Source organism: Eurypyga helias, unplaced genomic scaffold (assembly GCF_000690775.1).
Source record: "Eurypyga helias isolate BGI_N326 unplaced genomic scaffold, ASM69077v1 scaffold6690, whole genome shotgun sequence".
NCBI classification, from domain to species: domain Eukaryota; kingdom Metazoa; phylum Chordata; class Aves; order Eurypygiformes; family Eurypygidae; genus Eurypyga; species Eurypyga helias.
Genome location: NW_010227526.1, coordinates 21,864 through 40,809, shown reverse-complemented (window position 1 = coordinate 40,809; position 18,946 = coordinate 21,864). Strand labels below are relative to the sequence as shown.

General features: G+C 41.6%; 1 protein-coding gene across 1 annotated transcript in view; it reads right to left on the bottom strand.

Annotated features, from left to right (window-relative positions):
• Window positions 1-390: 390 nt before the first annotated feature.
• LOC104513181 (ceramide synthase 6-like) overlaps window positions 391-18,946 on the bottom strand; it is a gene marked incomplete at its 5' end in the record, with an annotated part of 33,095 nt that continues 14,539 nt past the window's right edge. Inside the window, 3 exons of the mRNA XM_010156455.1 lie at window positions 391-552; window positions 2,667-2,690; window positions 3,699-3,855. Of these exons, the coding sequence (XP_010154757.1) occupies window positions 391-552; window positions 2,667-2,690; window positions 3,699-3,855 (343 nt within the window). The remainder of the gene's footprint in view (window positions 553-2,666; window positions 2,691-3,698; window positions 3,856-18,946) is intronic.

The window sequence follows — 18,946 nt, the reverse complement described above, 5'->3', positions numbered from 1 at the left end:
AGGAAAAGCAACAGGGATGGACAGAAGAGATCTGAGCATGATGCTCTCTACCACCGAGAATCCCAAGAGAGAAAAGTTTGAGAATGGATATTCCCTTTTGTCCAGAAGTTCCCAAAAGAATACAAAATAAATAATATTTCAAAGACAGTACAAGTGAAAATACTGCCCCCATTGTGTCAGTTACATACACATACAGCATGCCTACGTATACAGAACGGTGTGTTGTCTTCATTCACAAACAGGAAATATGGCAGTGCACTATCAAAATGCTTTGATACTCCTAATTTTTTCTGATGCTGAGTTATATGAAGAAACTGCATTCACAACTTACAATTTACTTCCAGTAGCAAACAGTTCATTCTGTTCATGTCTCACGATTGAACTCAAGGATTAATGCTCCTCTGAGCAAGTGCCACCAGTAAGATACCCGTTTGTCCCATTGGCACCACCGGTCCCATTAGTGGTGATAGTGCTGTGCAGGGTCTTTGAGCGAGGTACTGTTTCTTCCTCATCTGAGCTTGACTCAATGTCACTTCGGTCATCCTTTGCTACCTGTAGCATTTGAAAAAGAAGCAAGTAGTAGGTGATTGGAAGGAAACACCTGAGCTTTTTGGTTTAAGTCAAAATCAGAGAATTCAAACATTTTTCAATTTGAGCTTTGAAGGCAATCTCAGCTCTGGCACATTTCTCTGGATTTGTCTGCATGGACTCACTTCAAACACAGATACTTGTGCACACATGCCATGTGCAAAGGCAGGGTGAGAACGCTGCACTGGTGCACTGCAGATAGTATATACAAGTGAGGGCATGGTGCTCAAGCTAAGGGTTGTGTACGGACTAAAGTAACCAACAATCCAAGCTCCAAAGTTCAGCCTAGCTCCCGTCCCTCCATCTTCCTCCTACAACTTTATTTCCTGTGCTTCCTTTGGGGTGTTTCTCTTTGACCTGATAATAGAAAATATTAACCCCAACTTCCTCCCCTTCGCCTCCAAACTTACTCTCCAGAGGCCACATGGGTCCAGGGAACAGTGCTGAAAGGCTGACAGTAGAAGACAGGAGTACTGGCTGAAACATAACTCACCATACCAGGTAACTCCAGTCTCTGACCTCAGGCAAGTGATGAGAACGGGGCTTGGAAACACTGGACAGAGTCCACTTCAGTACCCTATCACAGTAACCACAAACGTACTTGAGCAGTTCCACAGTCTGCCCCATCATGTCACTGGAAAGCCGTTTCAGAAACAGGCTGACTTTCATTTAACTGCTAGGGATTTCCTGCTAATATCCAGCTGACTTCCTTCCTGACAGTTTCTACCCATTTACTGGGTGAATGCTGTTCCTTAGGTTAAGGGGTTTGCTCCCCTCCTTTTTAGAGGTCTTTGAAGGTCACAGATGACGTTTGCTAAGTTTGAGAGCTGAGTACTGAGTCCCTTCAGAATCCCTGAGTTGACTTTGCTTCACCCCATTCAGTCACCTGCACTCAAAACAAGTAAAAACATGAGGAAGCCAACAACAGGCAGGTTAAGAAGAGCAAACAAGGGGAACAGAAAAGAAAATCCTGCAAAGAAAAGGTCTTGTCTGCCCTGTTTTTAATAGGATGTTTTTCCCAGGGAGATAACAATGGCACTGCCAACACGTAGGATCACAGGATGACCCAGGTCAGAAGAAACCTCAAGGAGTCTGTGACCAATCTCCTGCTCAAAGTAGGGTCAGCTGTGGAGTCAGGCAAGGCTACCCAGAGCTCTACTCAGTCTGATCTTAAAAATCTCCGAAACTAGTAAGAGTACATCAGATGAAGTTAAAAAAAAAAAAATCATCAACAGAAAGAGGTCAAAAGAGGATTATATTCTGCAGCCACTTCTCTTAAACATGTGATCCACTTTATGTTTAAAATGCAGCAGCATACAAGGATCTTTGCACTTAAAACCTGATAAGAATGCAATGCATTTTGCAGTACTTGTTTCTCTTTGACCCACTGGAGTAATTTCTACAGAAACTTTATAAAACTCCTAAGCATAACAGAGAGTAAGAAATAGGTGATCATTACAAATTTAATGATAATAAATTGCTTTATCAGCTGAGCTGTTCCAGAGTTGAATACTAGTAAAATAATAATAAAACAATGCTTAAGGATGAAGATCTACTGTAAGATATCTGTAATGTGCTGTGAAAACACTGCTTATTTTACTGCAGAAATGAAAAGAATGGGGTTGCAAATGAGGAAGTTGTATCTGAAGGAAGAAGAATCCTCCATGTATAAATATTGTACACATGCATCTTTAATCTGGTCACTGTCTTACTGCGAGTGTCTAACTCTGCTCTCACACAGTCTATATTTTCTTCTGTACAATTAACTACAAGGCAGAGGACTTACACTCTCAAGTATGCTTCCTGAATGGTGACAGAGCGGCAGCTTATCCTGCTGATACAAGTGTGTAAAAAAGGTTGTAACATCATAGCTCCCAGATGCTACAGATTGATGTGGATTTGAATGGTATTAGGCAATTCATAGGCAAGGGCCTTTGAAGATTGCCTTCACTTAAATATATAAACACAAACAATGGATAAATACCAAGCAGAAGCAACAAATTAAAAAACCCAAAACACCACAATCACCAGTATTAGGAAGAATAAAGCTTTTGCATCGTAAATTTAAAGAAACTTACATGCAGGGGGTTCCACTTCCCAGCCTTCCAGCACAGCACAAGGGAAAGGGATAAACAAGCGGAGTAAGAGAGAATACGAAGCACTCTTTGAAGTCACTGGTGTAATTCAGACACGACACCTGAGGCTAATAATCGCTAAAAGCAGAGGAGATTGAAGGGTGGCTTCCAGGCGAAGTGCAGTTCATGAATGCACTGTCTTTCATACAGAACGACTGGCAGATTCTGGGCTCCGTTCAGTACAAGGCTGAGCTCTCCAGTACGTTTGTAGAAAGCAGTTTTCTGTGCAGAACAATCCTATTCATTTTTGGGGGTGGTCACGTTCCTGTAATATCTGTTCATGAACTCTACTCTTTAAGGGCAAAATACCTTGTACTTTACATGACCTGTAATTGTTACTTCCATCATCTGAATGTGAATGCTGTATCTGCACAGCAAGTGTAATGGGGCTGGCATTTCTGTGACTTTTATCTCTCTGTCAAATATAATAATGGCAGCAAGACACTAAATTTTATCCCAAATGGTCATGCTGTAGGAATCCTAGAAAGAAAGTCCACAGCCCTCATTAATACCAAAACTCAAAAGAGGCTGTGATTTCTAACTTTGCCACTAGCAAAGACAGCAGAATTTCAATTTGTATTATTACTACTATCACTACCGGGTGGGAAATGAACATTTTGCTAACAGCAACTATAAAGAAGAAAAAATGAACAGGCAGTCCCAAGAAAGCAGTTTATTTGTGGGGTTTTTTTAATACCATTTCCCTAATGGAATTTGGTTCAGTGCACCAGATTATAAAAAAGAAGTGTGGAAGCACATATAAATAAAATTACTATAAAGAGTATATTAACTTATCTGACATTTGTTAGGAGTGAAAAAAAGTTTCCACGAAAGGAAAGAAGAGTTTACGTAAGACACATATCGTCAGCAATGTGTTATGAATTAGAAAGAAAAAGTAACTGAAAAGTCAGAGACCCTGAGCTGATATTGAACAAGTTAAAATACTAAACATGGAACAGAACTGTGCTGTCTTACCTTGCCCTTTGAAACAGCTTTGTAGGCTGCCTTCATGATTAGGTAAGACCAAAAACAGTGCAGAATTTGAAGAACCACAAGCAGCATGTTTAAGACCCATAAGGCAGGAAAATTGCCTAGAGCTTCATACAGTTCAAAGAGTGTTGTGTTTAATATCCTAGAAGAGAAAGGGACAAAAAAATAATTAGACCTTCCTTAAGCCAACATTCTAAAGGAAGCTCTTTTTAAATCAAGATGACAAGTACTTGATTAGATGGGATTCAAATCTAAGATGGTTCTTGGAGCAATAGTGACTCAGGCTACATCACACAGGTGTCTCCAGAGAGAAGCAACCCAAAAATGTTACCCTCAGTGCTTAACTTTATTTTGCAAACATCACATATAGAAAACAAAGATCCTCAGAGTACATTTCTTTTCCTTTACAAAGCTGTCAGGTGTTGGTTGTCTCATATAACTCCTTCCCTGATTAACAACCAAGATGACTTTATTTCAATTTTTAAATCAAGCTTTTCCATCTCAACTGCCTCCAGTAGGGGTTTGGTGCCCCCATATTAGCACAGGGTAAGAGCATGTATGAGGACTGTTATACCGCAGGGCAACGCACACACAGTACAGGCTGTGGCAGTGAGCTGCAACCTCTCCCATGTTTCATGAGACAAAACTATACCATCTGAAGCCCTCTCCGCCCCAATCTCAAAGCTGATGGGTTTGTTTCAGTGTACACTGCTAGGGATGCCTTCGCCCTCTTGGTATCAGCAATGCGAGTGATGTGCTACGTGGAACTGAAAACAGTCTGAGAACATTCAATTAAAGCGAAACTTCAGTGACACGTAAAACAATGGCACATGTGTGGCAGGAGTCAGCTTCTTAGCGGGTTTTCCAAGAACAGGCAGGGGTTTTGGATGAGTATCCCAGCATAAACTCTTACTTAGTGGAAACCTCAGCACCAACAGGAATCCAAAGTCAGAATACACAACCAGTCAAGGGGCTTAACCCTGGGTCTTCAACACCCTGGGTGCCTGCACTACACACCAAGGTACTGGGCAGCTCTGGTGGCCCCTGTTTTCACAAAATCCCATTTGCACACCACTCGTGCAAGAGCGAGGTTTAGCAGCTACATAAAGGGCAGGTGAACAACAGGGATACTTGGGGACAGCAAGGAGTGGGTGTCAAGGAAATCTGGGTAGTTCTAGGCGTTTGAACCAATTTTGAGAATCAACATTTCAGATGCATGTAGTAATAGTGGTGTTACTATACAACTTCTGAAGCTCTGTGAATACAGCACTAATTATTCTGCCCAAGTACTCTGCCACAGCAGATGATTTCAATCTAGAATTCAGCAAACAGCCTAGGAGCAGAGAGTGCACAACAGACAGTATAAACAATGGAATTTCTGGAAACAAATAATGTTCCATGAGTGCCTGTTACTTATGGGGAGAAAAAGAAGACAAGAGGAGGATTTGTCAACCTTCATTTATTTTCCCTGGTGGTTTAAAAATGCACCAAAAGTCCACTGGATTTTTTTTTTTTTTTGACTGAACTATGAGCCGCTGCCCACTAGATGGCACGTTTAACCAAGCCAACGGCTGCGCAGCTCTAGGGCTGCCGCAGCTTTGTCTGAAAGCAGGAGATGGAACTGAGGTTCCCCAAGGGCTTACGAACAGCACAGCTCTTGTTTCAAAAGTTAGAGATACTGGGCTCAGCTTTTTAATAAGCAGTCACATTTGACACAACCCTTTCCAGCAACATAAAAATCAGCTCAAGTAGTATTAATAAGGAATATGTACAGACAGCAAATTCGGAATACAACATTTAGTGGTAATGATTTATATGTATAAATGGCATTGGCCAAAAAAATGATCAGTGATTTCTAATACACTGGCCTTAACACTCCAAGACATTTCATACTAAAATTTCTACCTTTTAATTTTTGCTTTCTTACACTAAACTGCTTCATAATTTATTGAAAAGTGGATGTTTTATAAACATATACAGCTGGTCTTGTATATACACTTATATATACACTTGTATATACACTTATATATTACACTGTCTTCTGTTTATGGACTGAACATCAGAAAAATGAACTGCTTTCCATTTGCAAAAAACCCATCACATTGTTGCTTCTATCAGTTAAAATTCTTCAGTCTCAGCTTTGTGTCATTTGTTCTGCCAGTGGTAGCTGTACATGTTCTGGGTTTGACTGTGACAGAGTTAATGTTTTTCACAGTAGCAGTATGGGGCTATGCTACAGGTTCGTGCTGAAAACAGTGCTGATAACACAGGGATGTTTTCGTTACTGCTGAGCAGGGCTTACACAGAGTCAAGGCCTTTTCTGCTCCTCACCCCACCCCACCAGCGAGGAGGCTGGGGGTGCACACGAAGTTGCAAGGGCACACAGGCAGAACAGCTGATCCCAACTGGCCAAAGGGATATTCCATACCATATGACATCATGCTCAGCATGTAAGGCTGGCGGAAAAAGAAGGAGGAAGGGGGGGGGAATGTTCCAAGTTATGGTGTTCGTCTTCCCAAGTAACTGTTATGTGTGATAGAGCTCTGCTTTCCTGGGGATGGCTGAACACCTGCCTGCCGATAGAAAAGTGATGAATGAATTCCTTGTTTTGCTTTGCTTGCCTGTACAGCTTTTGCTTTACCTGTTAAACTGTCTTTATCTCAACCCACAAGCTCTCACTTCTAACTCTTACGATTCTCTCCCCCATCCCACTTAAGGGTAGAGGAGGAGTGAGCAAGCAGCTGTGTGGTGCTTAGAATACAGCAGGTTTAAAGCACCATAACATGGCATAGCAACGCCCCACCTCACAATTCAAGGGCATGCTCTCATGCATATCAAAACACAGCTGTACTCAGCACTGCTTTACTTCACCCAGTACTTATTTCAGTTCTAATCACTATATCAAATTCAAACTTGAAATTAACAACTCCTGTATTTAAAGCTCCTGTTGTTTACATCCAAGTACCTTTTTTTTTTTTTTTGGTCTAAAATTTTATGTGTTCTAGAAATGTAAAGGCAGTTTCTACAGCTTTCTGTTCATATTTTCATTCACTGGCCCAAACTCACCTCTGGGGACTTCCATAGGAGTAAAGTCAAAAAAACATCATTAGAGATGCGGGTAGTCGTTCTTGCAGGAGTCCAAAATATTAGGAAGACAGCAAGGCCAAAAAGAGTGTTTCTAGTTCCAAAAGGAGTTTCGCTGTACAAATGAGTCATTTACTATGTATTGGATATGGGAAATAAGCCTTCATTGAAAAAGCAGACTTATTTCTAACCTGCTTGTGTCTGGCTAAGGACAGGACTCTAACTCTCCATTATAGCTGCATAAAGGAATCTCACTGATTGCTCAGGAATGCTAAGGCGGGTCAGTGACCTGATGAGCAGGCTGGGTGCGCAGATGGAGCTAAGGCTACATCAGCATGTAGGGCTGAGCAGAAGCTAAATGAAAAATACAGAAAACTATAGAAAAAATGGAGGAAAGCAAATAAAACTTTTTCTCTCTGAGTAAATCAATTATTTCATGTCAAAAGTCTGAAAAGGAGGGAAAAATCTTAAGGTTAGTGGGCAGAATACGAAGAGAAATTCTACTTGTTAGTGGGCAGAATATGAAGAGAAATTCTACTTGTAGAGACTGAGAAAGGGAGGGAGGGAAGAAGGGTTAGACAACTTTCCACCAATTCCACTGCTTCAATGGAAACATTTTAACCAACTACACAAATAACACAGGAAAAGTATCATGAGAATGGATTAAATGAAAGAGAAAGTACCTATGAGACGTATATGCAAATAAATCCTAGGTTCAAATACTCAAAGAGGCATTCAGGCACTTAAATCTGCAAACATTCTTGCTGGAATTTTTCAAAGCTCTCCAGTGGTTAAATCCCAGCTTTTCATAATGAATGGTGGAAACTTTGATTCTTGGCTATCTGACTTGAAACAGCTGGACTTGATCTCACAGGGAGAAATTAATTTCAGCTGCAAGTGCTCTACCTCTCTGAATACTCTGGTCAGCATTTCTCCAGTCTCTGCAATTTGAGACAAATGTTAGTTTCTGCTTTTGAAAATAGGTTTTGGACTGTAGCAATTTTTCTGAGGCCCTTGAAGATTTTGATAGCTGGACAAAACAACGGAATCTCATGGAAGGTATTCTTCTGTCATTAAATGCACCTCAAGCAGAGTTGTGCACCTGGCCATGTGAAGCGCTCAGTTTAGCATCTTGAATTAAGCAGTGTGGCCGATGAAGGCAAATGAAAACAGATTCACCATTAAGATCCAATCTACTCTTACAGAAATCTGTGGTAGACTTTCAGGAACACTGCCACTGTATCTAGGCCACTGGAAAAGGTAATTCTGTACTTACTGTACTACTGCTCTAATTGAACACTCAGAATGAAATTAACATATTTTCATATTGCGTCACAACAACAATAACACAGGTCTTTCCTCTACCATCTAACCCCTTACCTAGACAGTGAAGCAGTACTTGGGAGGCTATCGGCAACAGGCCCATACACTGACTCAGGTAAGATTACATTCCCTCCCCTCAACTTAGCGGGCACAAGTCCAGGCTCTTGAACAGCAGTTACTAAGTCTTGTCAAGCTGATCTCATCTTGCACCAGGGATGGAAGGAGAAAAGGGAGATGGAAGAGAGAGAGAAAGAGAGAGAGACAGGGATGGGTGGAAGAGTAAAATGCTTATTTACATTTGTTTGAAAATTAGCAAGAATGTGCTGTGCTTGCTTCTGAAAGGATTCCAGGAGGAATGAAAGGTGAGAAAGAAGGGCATGTGGAAGGAGTAGGCAGTCTTCCAGTCAGGCAGGAAATTCATGATAAGCTGCAGAATGAAGCATAGCAGGGTGATGGGCACTACCATCACATCCAACGGGAGCAGAAACTGTGCAGCTGAAATGAGCGCTACTGCAAGTTGCCTTAATTTCTGCAGCACTGCCCAGTAACCAACGTACTACACGTGCACCATGCTGAACAAAAGGCATGTTGTTACCACACTGCCACAGCCAAAAGTCTCAAAGTATAACCAAGGACAGCAAAACATGATACCAGCTTGTCTAAATACTTCAGAATTATCTCCTTTACCATTGCACCATAACCATCTGCACTGGGACATCTTTCAATACTGCATCCATTACAGAGCAAATACATAATTACATCTAGGTGGAAGTTCAGATCCTGTTTAGGACAAGTACTGTGACTATACTCTTGCCAGCAATGCTTCAAAGTTTCTGCTTTTTTAAAACTGTCATTTAAAAAATAAACAATTGCACTTACCTCTGTCTCAAAACATAACAGTTTATCCATTATAGGTGGTAAAAAGTGAACAAGACCACAGAATGAAGAGTCAGGAACTCTAAATTCCAGATTTAGCTGTTCTGTTAACCTCTTATGTGATTCAAAGAATTTTCAAATTTCTCTACATAGTTTATTTTTTGCTAAAGTTGGGCACAAGGTACTGGTACATCTTGTCCACCACATCAAGATGCTGGGAGAATTCATTCACCAGCTTGTTTATAAAACTACGTGGACTAACTGCTTAAAAGGTCCCATAAAACTGACAGGTAAAAAATAAATCACTTAGATTCACACATAATTGAAGAGTGGAGTGTCAGTGAGGTGTGAAAGCACATGTATGTGCACATGTTGATCAGCCACAGGATGATAAATCAAATACATTTCATCAGTAGTCAAAATTTATCTCTGATTTAGACCTTGACTGAAATCTAATAGGACCTCAAATCCCAGGCTGTCCAAGTTACTAACCATGACAACGCCAAGCTAACTTTACACAACAGGTGACCTGACACATTGATGTTTCTGCATGAGAGACTTCAGATGACTTACCCGATTTTTCACCTGAGAAGGGCATGAAATGATACACAAAACAGTCATTAAATTCAAGAAACTTTGGTCTATAGCACTTGCATGTCCTGGAGCCCTCACACTGCAGCACAGGCTAAATATTTAATTATAGCAAATCCAGCACCTGAAGAGCTGTACTGCCAACTTCTTCCTCTTCTGAGTTTCAGCTTGGTCAGCTGCTGTTGAGACTGTGTCTATACAATTTTTCTGCTCTGAAGAGGTGCTTCTTGGTTCTTGCTGAGTGGAAGAATAAGCTCATTTCCTGTTCCAGATCCTGTTATATCTTAGGTTTTCAGTCCCCTGAAGTAGGATTTATACTCCTAATCGGTGGATGGCAAATATGAGGGAAGCAACAGAGACCCATTGAGAAGAATCAGAAGAACCAGTCACACACAGGGCAATGAAACTGGGAAGGTGGGGGAGGGGGAAGAGAAAGATGATCTTTCAATAGCATCTCAGGTGGATTCCTCAGATTTTTTGGTTGGTGATGCTCATGACCCTCTTTTAGACAGCAAGTCGATGAAAGATTTTTGCAAAATGCAGTGACAGAAGGGATCTAAGCTCTTGAAGCAGTGTTCACAGCAACACTAAATCGACACACTTAAAATTTTATCAGTGAGCTCAACGTCATGTAGAGTTCTGCTCACCCATACCAGACCCACATCAGAGGATTTCCTGACGTGGTGCTAATACAAGCTCAGTTTTAGAGATGGGTGGCTCCTGTTCTAATACAAATCAGGAACAATACCTCTTTGCAGAAATCACAGCCCTGCCACTGAGACTGTGTTATTCTAAGCCCTGCATAGATCAGTAGGATTTCCAATTACTTAACTAAAATGATGCAACAGGCAGGAAATTATTCATGTTTGATCTACTGTAAAGAGACTATTCTGATCAAGCTGTCACTATCCTGGGTTCAGCTGTGCTTTTCACTCAATTCCCTCTCATCAACAGTTACTGCCCATTAACTGATTTTGCAGCCACTGGTATGAATAATAGTATTTCCACTCTTATAGACAGAAAAAACCCAAGAATACAAGGTCAGAGACACCTTCACAATCCAAGCTCAAATCTCAGGAGAGTCTTTCAGCAGCCATTAGGATATGGAGAGAATTCAAATTTCCTAGCAGAATGTAATTATACTCAGGAAAATGTTGTATCAGTAATGTGTTCTGGCAAAATGCTTGTGTAAAGGCCTGTGATCATAACACACAGGCACAGAGAAACTACATTATGCTAAGAATGACACTTCCAAATCTAAAAATCTCAAAGCACACATAAAACTTTTATATGAACAACAAAGAATACAAATCAAGATCCATTTGCCTGGAGTTCATATTATTCTCCAAACAGGAAGGCGTTTGTTCTACACTATAGGAGGCCAGTTTCCAATCTTTACAAAACAGGGTATCAGAGACCAAAAAAGCCTTTCCCATGCCTCTTTCTCTTGACCAAAAATAAGTGCAGTACCTCTGCTCAAGTATTTCTTCCTCTTGGATCACATGCTGACACACTGCCTTGTGTTTAGCTACATGCCACAGTAGACATTTCAGGAGAAAAAGACTGCCCAAACTTTCTGTAAATGCAGGAACTAAACAGAACTAGTTCAAAGTCCACAAAACATCACAGAACAGCTGCAGCCAGTTTTGTGCCAGGTACCCAATGTCTTTCAGGTGTCTTACATACCAGCAATAGTAGAACTACACTTTAGATTCATTGATTGTTTAGTCCTGAGAACATGTCCTTTAAGTAATAGAATAATTTTAAAATCCATAAAAATCAAGCAGCTTAAGGAAGTGTGGTGGCACAGTGTCTGCCAGGGACTCATCTTTCAAAGAAACGACTAGAGTATTACGGTCCAGTTGTGGAAGAAATGCCAAAGATGTGGATGGGGAGGGAAAAAACCCAGTCAAAACGTACCTTCGCCCCCAACAAGCATCATGAAAATTTCCTTCACACCAAAGTGTGGGAAATCAGGCTTAAACAGTTTTCAGTTCACTCCAATTTTCTTAATAATGATCTCACTCTCATAGTTATTATGGGTCAAACTCTGCCATTGTGCAACACTGATGAAACCAATAGAATGTGCTCACTTACGTGGGTGTTGGGTTTCTCCCAAAGTGTTTAGCCACAATGACCTCCTCCTAACTAAGCACTAATAAGCCCCATACTGCATCACTGCTGTTGATTATGGTGTTCAAAAGCCATTTCCTATTTCAGGGTGGGAAGTTAACTACCATACTCCCATGCTTTTGTACAGCTATGGTTTTTATGTCCCACAGACATGAGCAGCTTGCAGTGAACCAGCAGCATTGTTCTTTTCTATCGACTCTGTAGCACAACAAAATACGCTCCAGTGACAGCAAACCCTGGTGCTACAGATACAGCCTCTTAAGAGGAAAGGGGTTGAGAAGAGGCAGAATGTTTGCACCTGCTCGAACTACCTACAGCCACCTAGACTGTCAGCACTCGTATAGGCTGTCTGTGGGACTACTCTACCAGCACAGCTTCCCCTCCACAGAATGGGCAATGCTTAAAGTCGCATTTTTTCTCCCCTCCTTCCTGCAAGTCATGAAGCTTCAGAGAAGACAAGAACTTCAGCTGACCACAAAGCTGCTAACATGGGAAGCTGACCACCGTGGCAGAAACAACCCTCAGTTCAGCCTCCTCAGGTCATCCATACTCTCCAGTCACCATGCCTTGCTGAGCTGATTTAAAAGTGGCTAACGTGTCTGGTCACAAGAAGAACCAATGCTGTTTCCTTCCCCTGAGACATTTACACTCATCAGAATAATTCTGAGTAACAGAAGTGCCACAGTAATGGCTTCTGTCCTGTCTTCAATCAGAGACCAAGTTTTAGAAGAGACATATTTCAGAATAAAGGGAGGAAAGTGAGAACACTGACTGAACAGCCTTGACCACAGAAAGCATTATTACAGCCACAGGGTACAGTCTGTAGAAACTAAAAATGAGGATAAGAATCAGCTTTGGAAGTCTCATGAAATCCTTTTTCATATATTTTTTTCCCTGTTGCGATCATATGAAAATCTTAAAAATGGAAATACTAAGCAAATGCCACTTCGTTATTTACACTGCAAACCCACAATGGTGAATGACAACTGTAACCTTTCCATTTCTTACAGCTTCCCTGTAAATAGCTGGATCAGTATTAACCTGGCACACTCCACAGACTTCAGCTTTGCTTCATGCAGCACTCAGAAGCCCGAGTTCACAAACACTGTAAACAATTTGAGGAAATAAAATAACCAGGCATTAGGAAGGATAACATCAGACAACATTTTGTCAAAAGCAGATGGGATGACAACATCATATATGCTCTGCTGAAGAGCTAAGACAAGAGCTGTGACTAAATTTATGGACACTTCATTAATTAAACCTTCTTTTTAATCCATAAATTGAAGTCTATGAGTTCTTCAAATATACTGTACTTAGCTTGCCAAAAACTTTATTGAATGCTCTTGATAAACTGATGGGTTATAAGTTGCCTGCTGAAACTGCAAACAGCCTGAAATACAAGCACATTAGATAATTTTTGTAGTTCTATAGCATCCACTCACTGACAGCATGAATAATATCTGGAATCAAGTACCTTGGATCAAAATCACAATTTATTCCTTCAATATCTGCTACCCACAAACAACTTACATTGTGCTCTGGTTTAGACAATACTCTGAGCAAAATGAGCTCGAAACAGTGTCAGAAGATATTTATTTTCTTAATAAAAAAGTGAATTAATTTACTGTTGAACTGTAGAGATCTTTGCCCAGCTCTGTATGTAATATTAGCCAGGCTAGAAAGTTTTTCACTGACTTCAGGATCCAGTGAGAGTAACTAAAACCATCACAAAACACTGTGTACATTCAGAGTCTAGACAAGGTCTGGGCAGTTGGGATTTATCTGGCTACCTAAATTCTTGCCATGTCAAGTAACTGACAGGATTCTTGCTTTAACTAGTACCTGCATATCACTTTGACACAGTAGAATGCTTTTTAAGGGGAGGTTTGAGTTTTCTGTTTTACCAATATGTGCAGACAAAGCAGGGCGACTGCTGGGGTCCACATGCTGCCTTCCCACAATACATGTGATACAAGGGCCAAACAGGAGAAAATATGCTAGGAAAGAAAACCAGTATCAAAGATGACAACTCAACTTCCCTGCATGTTAAGGGCTGCACAAAAACCAGTCAGTATCAGCTAGAAAAGAACAAAGCTAGGAAAAAGAGAGGTTCAGCAAATCTTTGCAGCGGCTGCTACTCATGGGGGCTCTGCACTGCTTCATGCGTAACTCAAGATATAATTTTGCTCATAGAGAAGCTGATTCCAGGATAAAAGAAAGGAGAGAGAACGGTGCAAACTGGCAATACTGGATCACTATTTGGAGACCCAGGGTGTCCATTAACAGCATGACTAATTCCCACGCTGTTGTTCAACCAGTGATGAAACTTGGGAAGAGCTATTCAACCAGTCATGCAGAGATGAGAGAAAGACTGGCAATAAGTAACTAGGGTTCATTACAGCACACCATGGTGAAAAGAAGTTAATTTTAACTCAGCAAGGATCATGCCATGCTTGTCTAGTTCATGCAGATACTCATTGCTGTGAAAGGGCATTAGAAATCAGCCGTGAGCCAGACTGTGTGTACTCGCATAAGTTTTAAAAATTAAAGAATAACAAGGAACAAAGTAGTTTTTCTGAGGTCTGGCAGATCCAGGGTTATATGGGATTTGTTGGCATAAAAATCCCATTTAGCAACTGAATGTTGCAGCTGATGAGGAGACAGGCACCTGAAACAGCTTCAAGTTGTGAGAGTTATTTTTGCCATCACTTTTTGGCAGAACCTTTCCAACAGACTCACAAACAGAAGATGCAGTTAAGACATACCTACCGACATAAAACAAGACCATACCAACTAACCAAAGTGGTTGACTGTCTGTCTGCACAGTTTTTAATGTGGTGCAGTAGTCTGGGCAGTGTTTGAAGAGATGAAGGACAGGAAGGCATACAAACCACCTGGATTATACCAAATTTGCCTTGTCATGTGCTGTCCCTTTGGAGGGACAGCACATGCAGATTATGACCTGTGTTCTTTATAATCAGCTTAAATCAGGATTTCATTTACATTTGTACAGTTAAGCCACTGTTTTACATTTGTCAGTGCATATGTGCAGTATGTGCATACTGAGACCTCACAAGTTGCAGGAATGCCAATGCCATTTCCCTGCTTCCTTGCCTTTTGACAACTGTACCTGTCAGCAACACAACCCTGAAATTCACTGTATTCTCCTTCTCATGCAATATAACTGATTATAAAAATAATCAAAAGTAGTGAAAAACAACCACATACTAATACTAACCAGAGCAACTTGAAGGAACCCAAATTCACCCAGCTTTGTGCCTTCACCTGCTAAATACCAGCCTCACTTTCCCAAGAGCCTTTTCCTTCTTCTTTCAAATCCAAAATTACACCTTTATCTGCAGTTACCTTAAACTAACTTTTAAAATGATGAACAGGTATAGTAACCTTGTAACTCCTTCATGGCAACAATCTTTCTTCCACTGAAGCTCCTGGAATTACCCTGGTTCATGGTCACTCTGTGAAACAAGTTTCAGACACCCAACTCTTCACAGCATTAGGAGATTTATTCCAACAGCCCTGTTAAAAAAAAGGCTGCATTCTAGAAGAATAAGCAAAGTAAGTGAGTAGTCTTGGGTCTCCTGTACAGCCCAGACTTGAGGAGTTTCAGGGTCTCGCAATGTGAGTTCTGCAGCTAGCAACGAGCAAAGAAAGACTGCAAAATGCAATGTGTCACCTTCTTCACTCACATCTCCTGGAATGGAATATGCCAGTTTGTCCTCTGCACACCTCAAAAAATGGTTAATAAGTATCATGACCACATGGAATTTCCCTTCCTGGTTACTGAAAGAAAAACAAAACAACAGCAAAAAGGAAACCATTCCTTTATCAACAGAGAGAAGACTATGGCAATGTAACTAACACAAAAATAAGCATTTGAGGCCTGGGGAAGAGAAATTGCAAGGCTTATTGGAATAAAGAAAGGCTTGAGGTAACTGCTTTGCCCAGCCTGATTAGACTAGACGAGAACTCACATAATTTATATCAATTCTTTGGTTTGAGACTGCTTTCATTCTCCCTACAATCCTGTATCACCTGAGAAGGAATCATGCTCCCCCTGACTCATGGAGAGTTGTGTTTTATGTTGTAATTTGCTAGAACAGTGATTATGCGCAAGTGGGAGAATTTCACAAGCAAAATGTCTTGTCAGTGAAAATAGCAGCTTTACTCCTACATTCACTTAGCAGCAGGAGGCAGAAAGTGTCCTGGGGTTTTTGAATTATTGCTGAAATGAACTCCAGATGCCTGCAGAAAGACTGCTAAATATATACCTAATTGCCAGTTTCTTTTGTCTTAGCCCCACTGCTAAACAACCTTCAAACAGCAGCATCTGATACATTCTGAATTCTTTATTAGCACCTTTATGCAAAATTACGTGACACTTGTGCAAAGCCAGAGCACAACAGCATGCCAGTGCGACGTCTGTGGAAGCCTGTCTTGGGTATTCGCCTTCCTTGGGGGTGGGGGGTGGTGTAGTTTTCTTATAAATTAGTCTTCCTTTTATATTACATGCACACCAATTTTATATCTCTCCGTTTTTATGCTAGAAAATTTTGCATATTTATGTAACATTAATCAGGCACCAAATTTTGCTATTTTGAATATTCAGCAAAGGAGAGGAAAACTATGCTTCCTGGCCTGCTGCCACTCCAGTGACTCATCTTTGCTGACATGCAAGCTAATGAGGGTGAAGATTTAGAACTGCTGTTTCATAGAGAGAAAGGATTTGGGAGACAAGCTTATACATCCCATGCTTCATCCCTGCTAACCGTGACTCCCACACGCGATGCCCACAGTACAGTTGACAATTATGAAACTGCCTCCAGACTCAATGCTTATAGGTGTATGTAAAGGTAACCATTAGGAGCTCACGCATCACAGCTCTGGTCTGGAAATAAGATGGTCTTGAAAATCAAAGATCATATACACCATACTGAACCATTTGAATATTCAAATAAACAAACACGTTCTTTTGTTGATTAAGGGGGAGGAGAAGTAGAGGGATTGGCAGTGTAACTGCTCCATCTGTAACACAGGAGCACACAGCACACTCCTGGCTGCTGCATTCCTGTAATACACAATCTCTCTGCCTTCACTGCCTTCAAGAGTCTATGCTGGTCTTTTCCATCCCAGCAGCAAACCTCACCAATGGCTGTAACCTGCTGACCTCATTAGTCCAATATTCAATGCCAAGGGAGCAGACATCAACAACAGAAGGAACTGTGCAGCTCTCTTCCCTTTTCCTTCTCCCCAGATCTACTCACTTTGATTTTAAGTTGCTTCCAGCACACTGGGCCAGGGCTACCCTGTAGAGCAGGATTTGGACAAGGTTCTATCTGAAGTGGCATGGAAGTTCTGCTGTCACCTAACGTGTGGGAACAATGGGAACATCCAGAATGCCAGCACAAATTGCCACAGCTGTAAAGCAGGGCTTAAATTTTGACATGTTATAGATAACTTATTACTGTGCTGGTAATCTCTTCAGGGACTCCAGCAGTCAGACAGCATGAAGTGTGTATTAGGGACACTTACATGGACTTCAGCTCTATGATGCCTGATTCCCCCTTGCCATGTCAATCTTTAATTCATAATTTGGCTAGTTCTAGAGAGGGGTTCCTACATAACGTCACACTTGGCTGCAACACTTCACAGAAATCACTCAAGACAGCATGAACCTCCAGTTTCTGAGCTTCAGTTCCAGTTATAAACACAGTGTTATTTTAAACACTTCAGGATGAAAGGGTTGACTTTCCAAAACTTGACTACCATAGTAAGGACGTAAAGCATAAGAAAATCATGACTTTGCTGATTTTCAGATGTCTCAAGAGAAAAAGCATAGTGGGCAGCTGCTTCTACTTAAATGTGTGAAGACTAATGACCTCCTTCAAAATCATGCACTTTGGACAAGATTAATCTGCTCTTGCAAGGCAAGCACAGCAGCGATCTGGTAAAGTTTGTGTTTGAATAACAAAAAATTTCAAGTCAGCAGTTCCTTCTTTGCTATTTCAAATAGTACAAAGTGAGGTTTAAATGCTGAAGTCACTGATAAACATGTAAAGCAGCTCACAGAATCACAGAATGGCTGAGGCTGGAAGGAATCTCTGGACATCATCCTGCCCAACTGCCCTGCTCAACCTGGGTCACCTTTAACAGGCTGTCTAGAACCATGCCCAGATGGCTTTTGAGTATCTCCAAGGATGGAGACTCCACGACCTCTCTGCACAACCTGTGCCCCTCCTTGTCACCCTCACAGTGAAAAAGTGTTTCCTCATGTTCAGAGGGAACCTCTCTTCAGTTTCTCTTCCTGCTCATTGCCTTGGGTCCTGGCTCCGGGCATCACCGAAAAGAGTGTGGCTCGGTCTTTTTCACATTCTCCCTTCATATATTCATATATTTATATATACTGATAATATCCATCCTGAGCTTTCTCTTCTCCTTGCTAGCCAGTCCTGCCGGTCTCAGCCTTTCCTCCAGTCTCTTAATCAATCTTGGTGATCCTTTGCTGGACTGTCTCCAGTTGCTTTGCATCTCTCTGGTACCCCTCCCACCCAGAACTGGACACGGTACCCCAGGTGTAGCCTCGCCAGTGCTGAGTAGAGGGGAAGGATCATCTTCCCAAACCTGCTGGCAATGGCCCTCTTCATGCAGCCCAGGATGCCATCAGCCTTCTTTGCAGCAAGGCACATTGCTGGATCGTGTTCAACTTGGTGTCCACAGGACCCCCAGGTTCTATTATTCAAAGCTGCTTTCCAGCCAGTCAGCCCCCAGCATGTACTGGTGCAGGATGTTGCACTTCCCTCTGCTGAACTTCATGAGGTTCCTGTTGGCCCATTTCTCCAGCCTGTTGAGGTTCCATCTCTCTGGATGGCAGCACAACCCTCTGGTGCATCAGCTGTTCCTCTCAGGTTGGAACATGAGCGAACTTGCAGAGGAACTCTGCCCCATCATCCAGATCGTTAATGAAGATGCTGAACGGGGTTGAACACAGCACTGACCCTTCGGGTACACCACTAGTTACTGGCCCCCAGCTAGACTTCATATCACAGACCACCACCCTCTGGGTCTGGCTGCTCAGCCAGTTTTCAATCCACCTCACTGTGTGCTCATCTAGACCATATTTTATCAGCTTCTCTCTCAGGTTCTTCTGGGAGGCAGTGCTGAAAGTCTTACTGAAGTCAAAGTACCTATATCCACTGCTCTTTCCT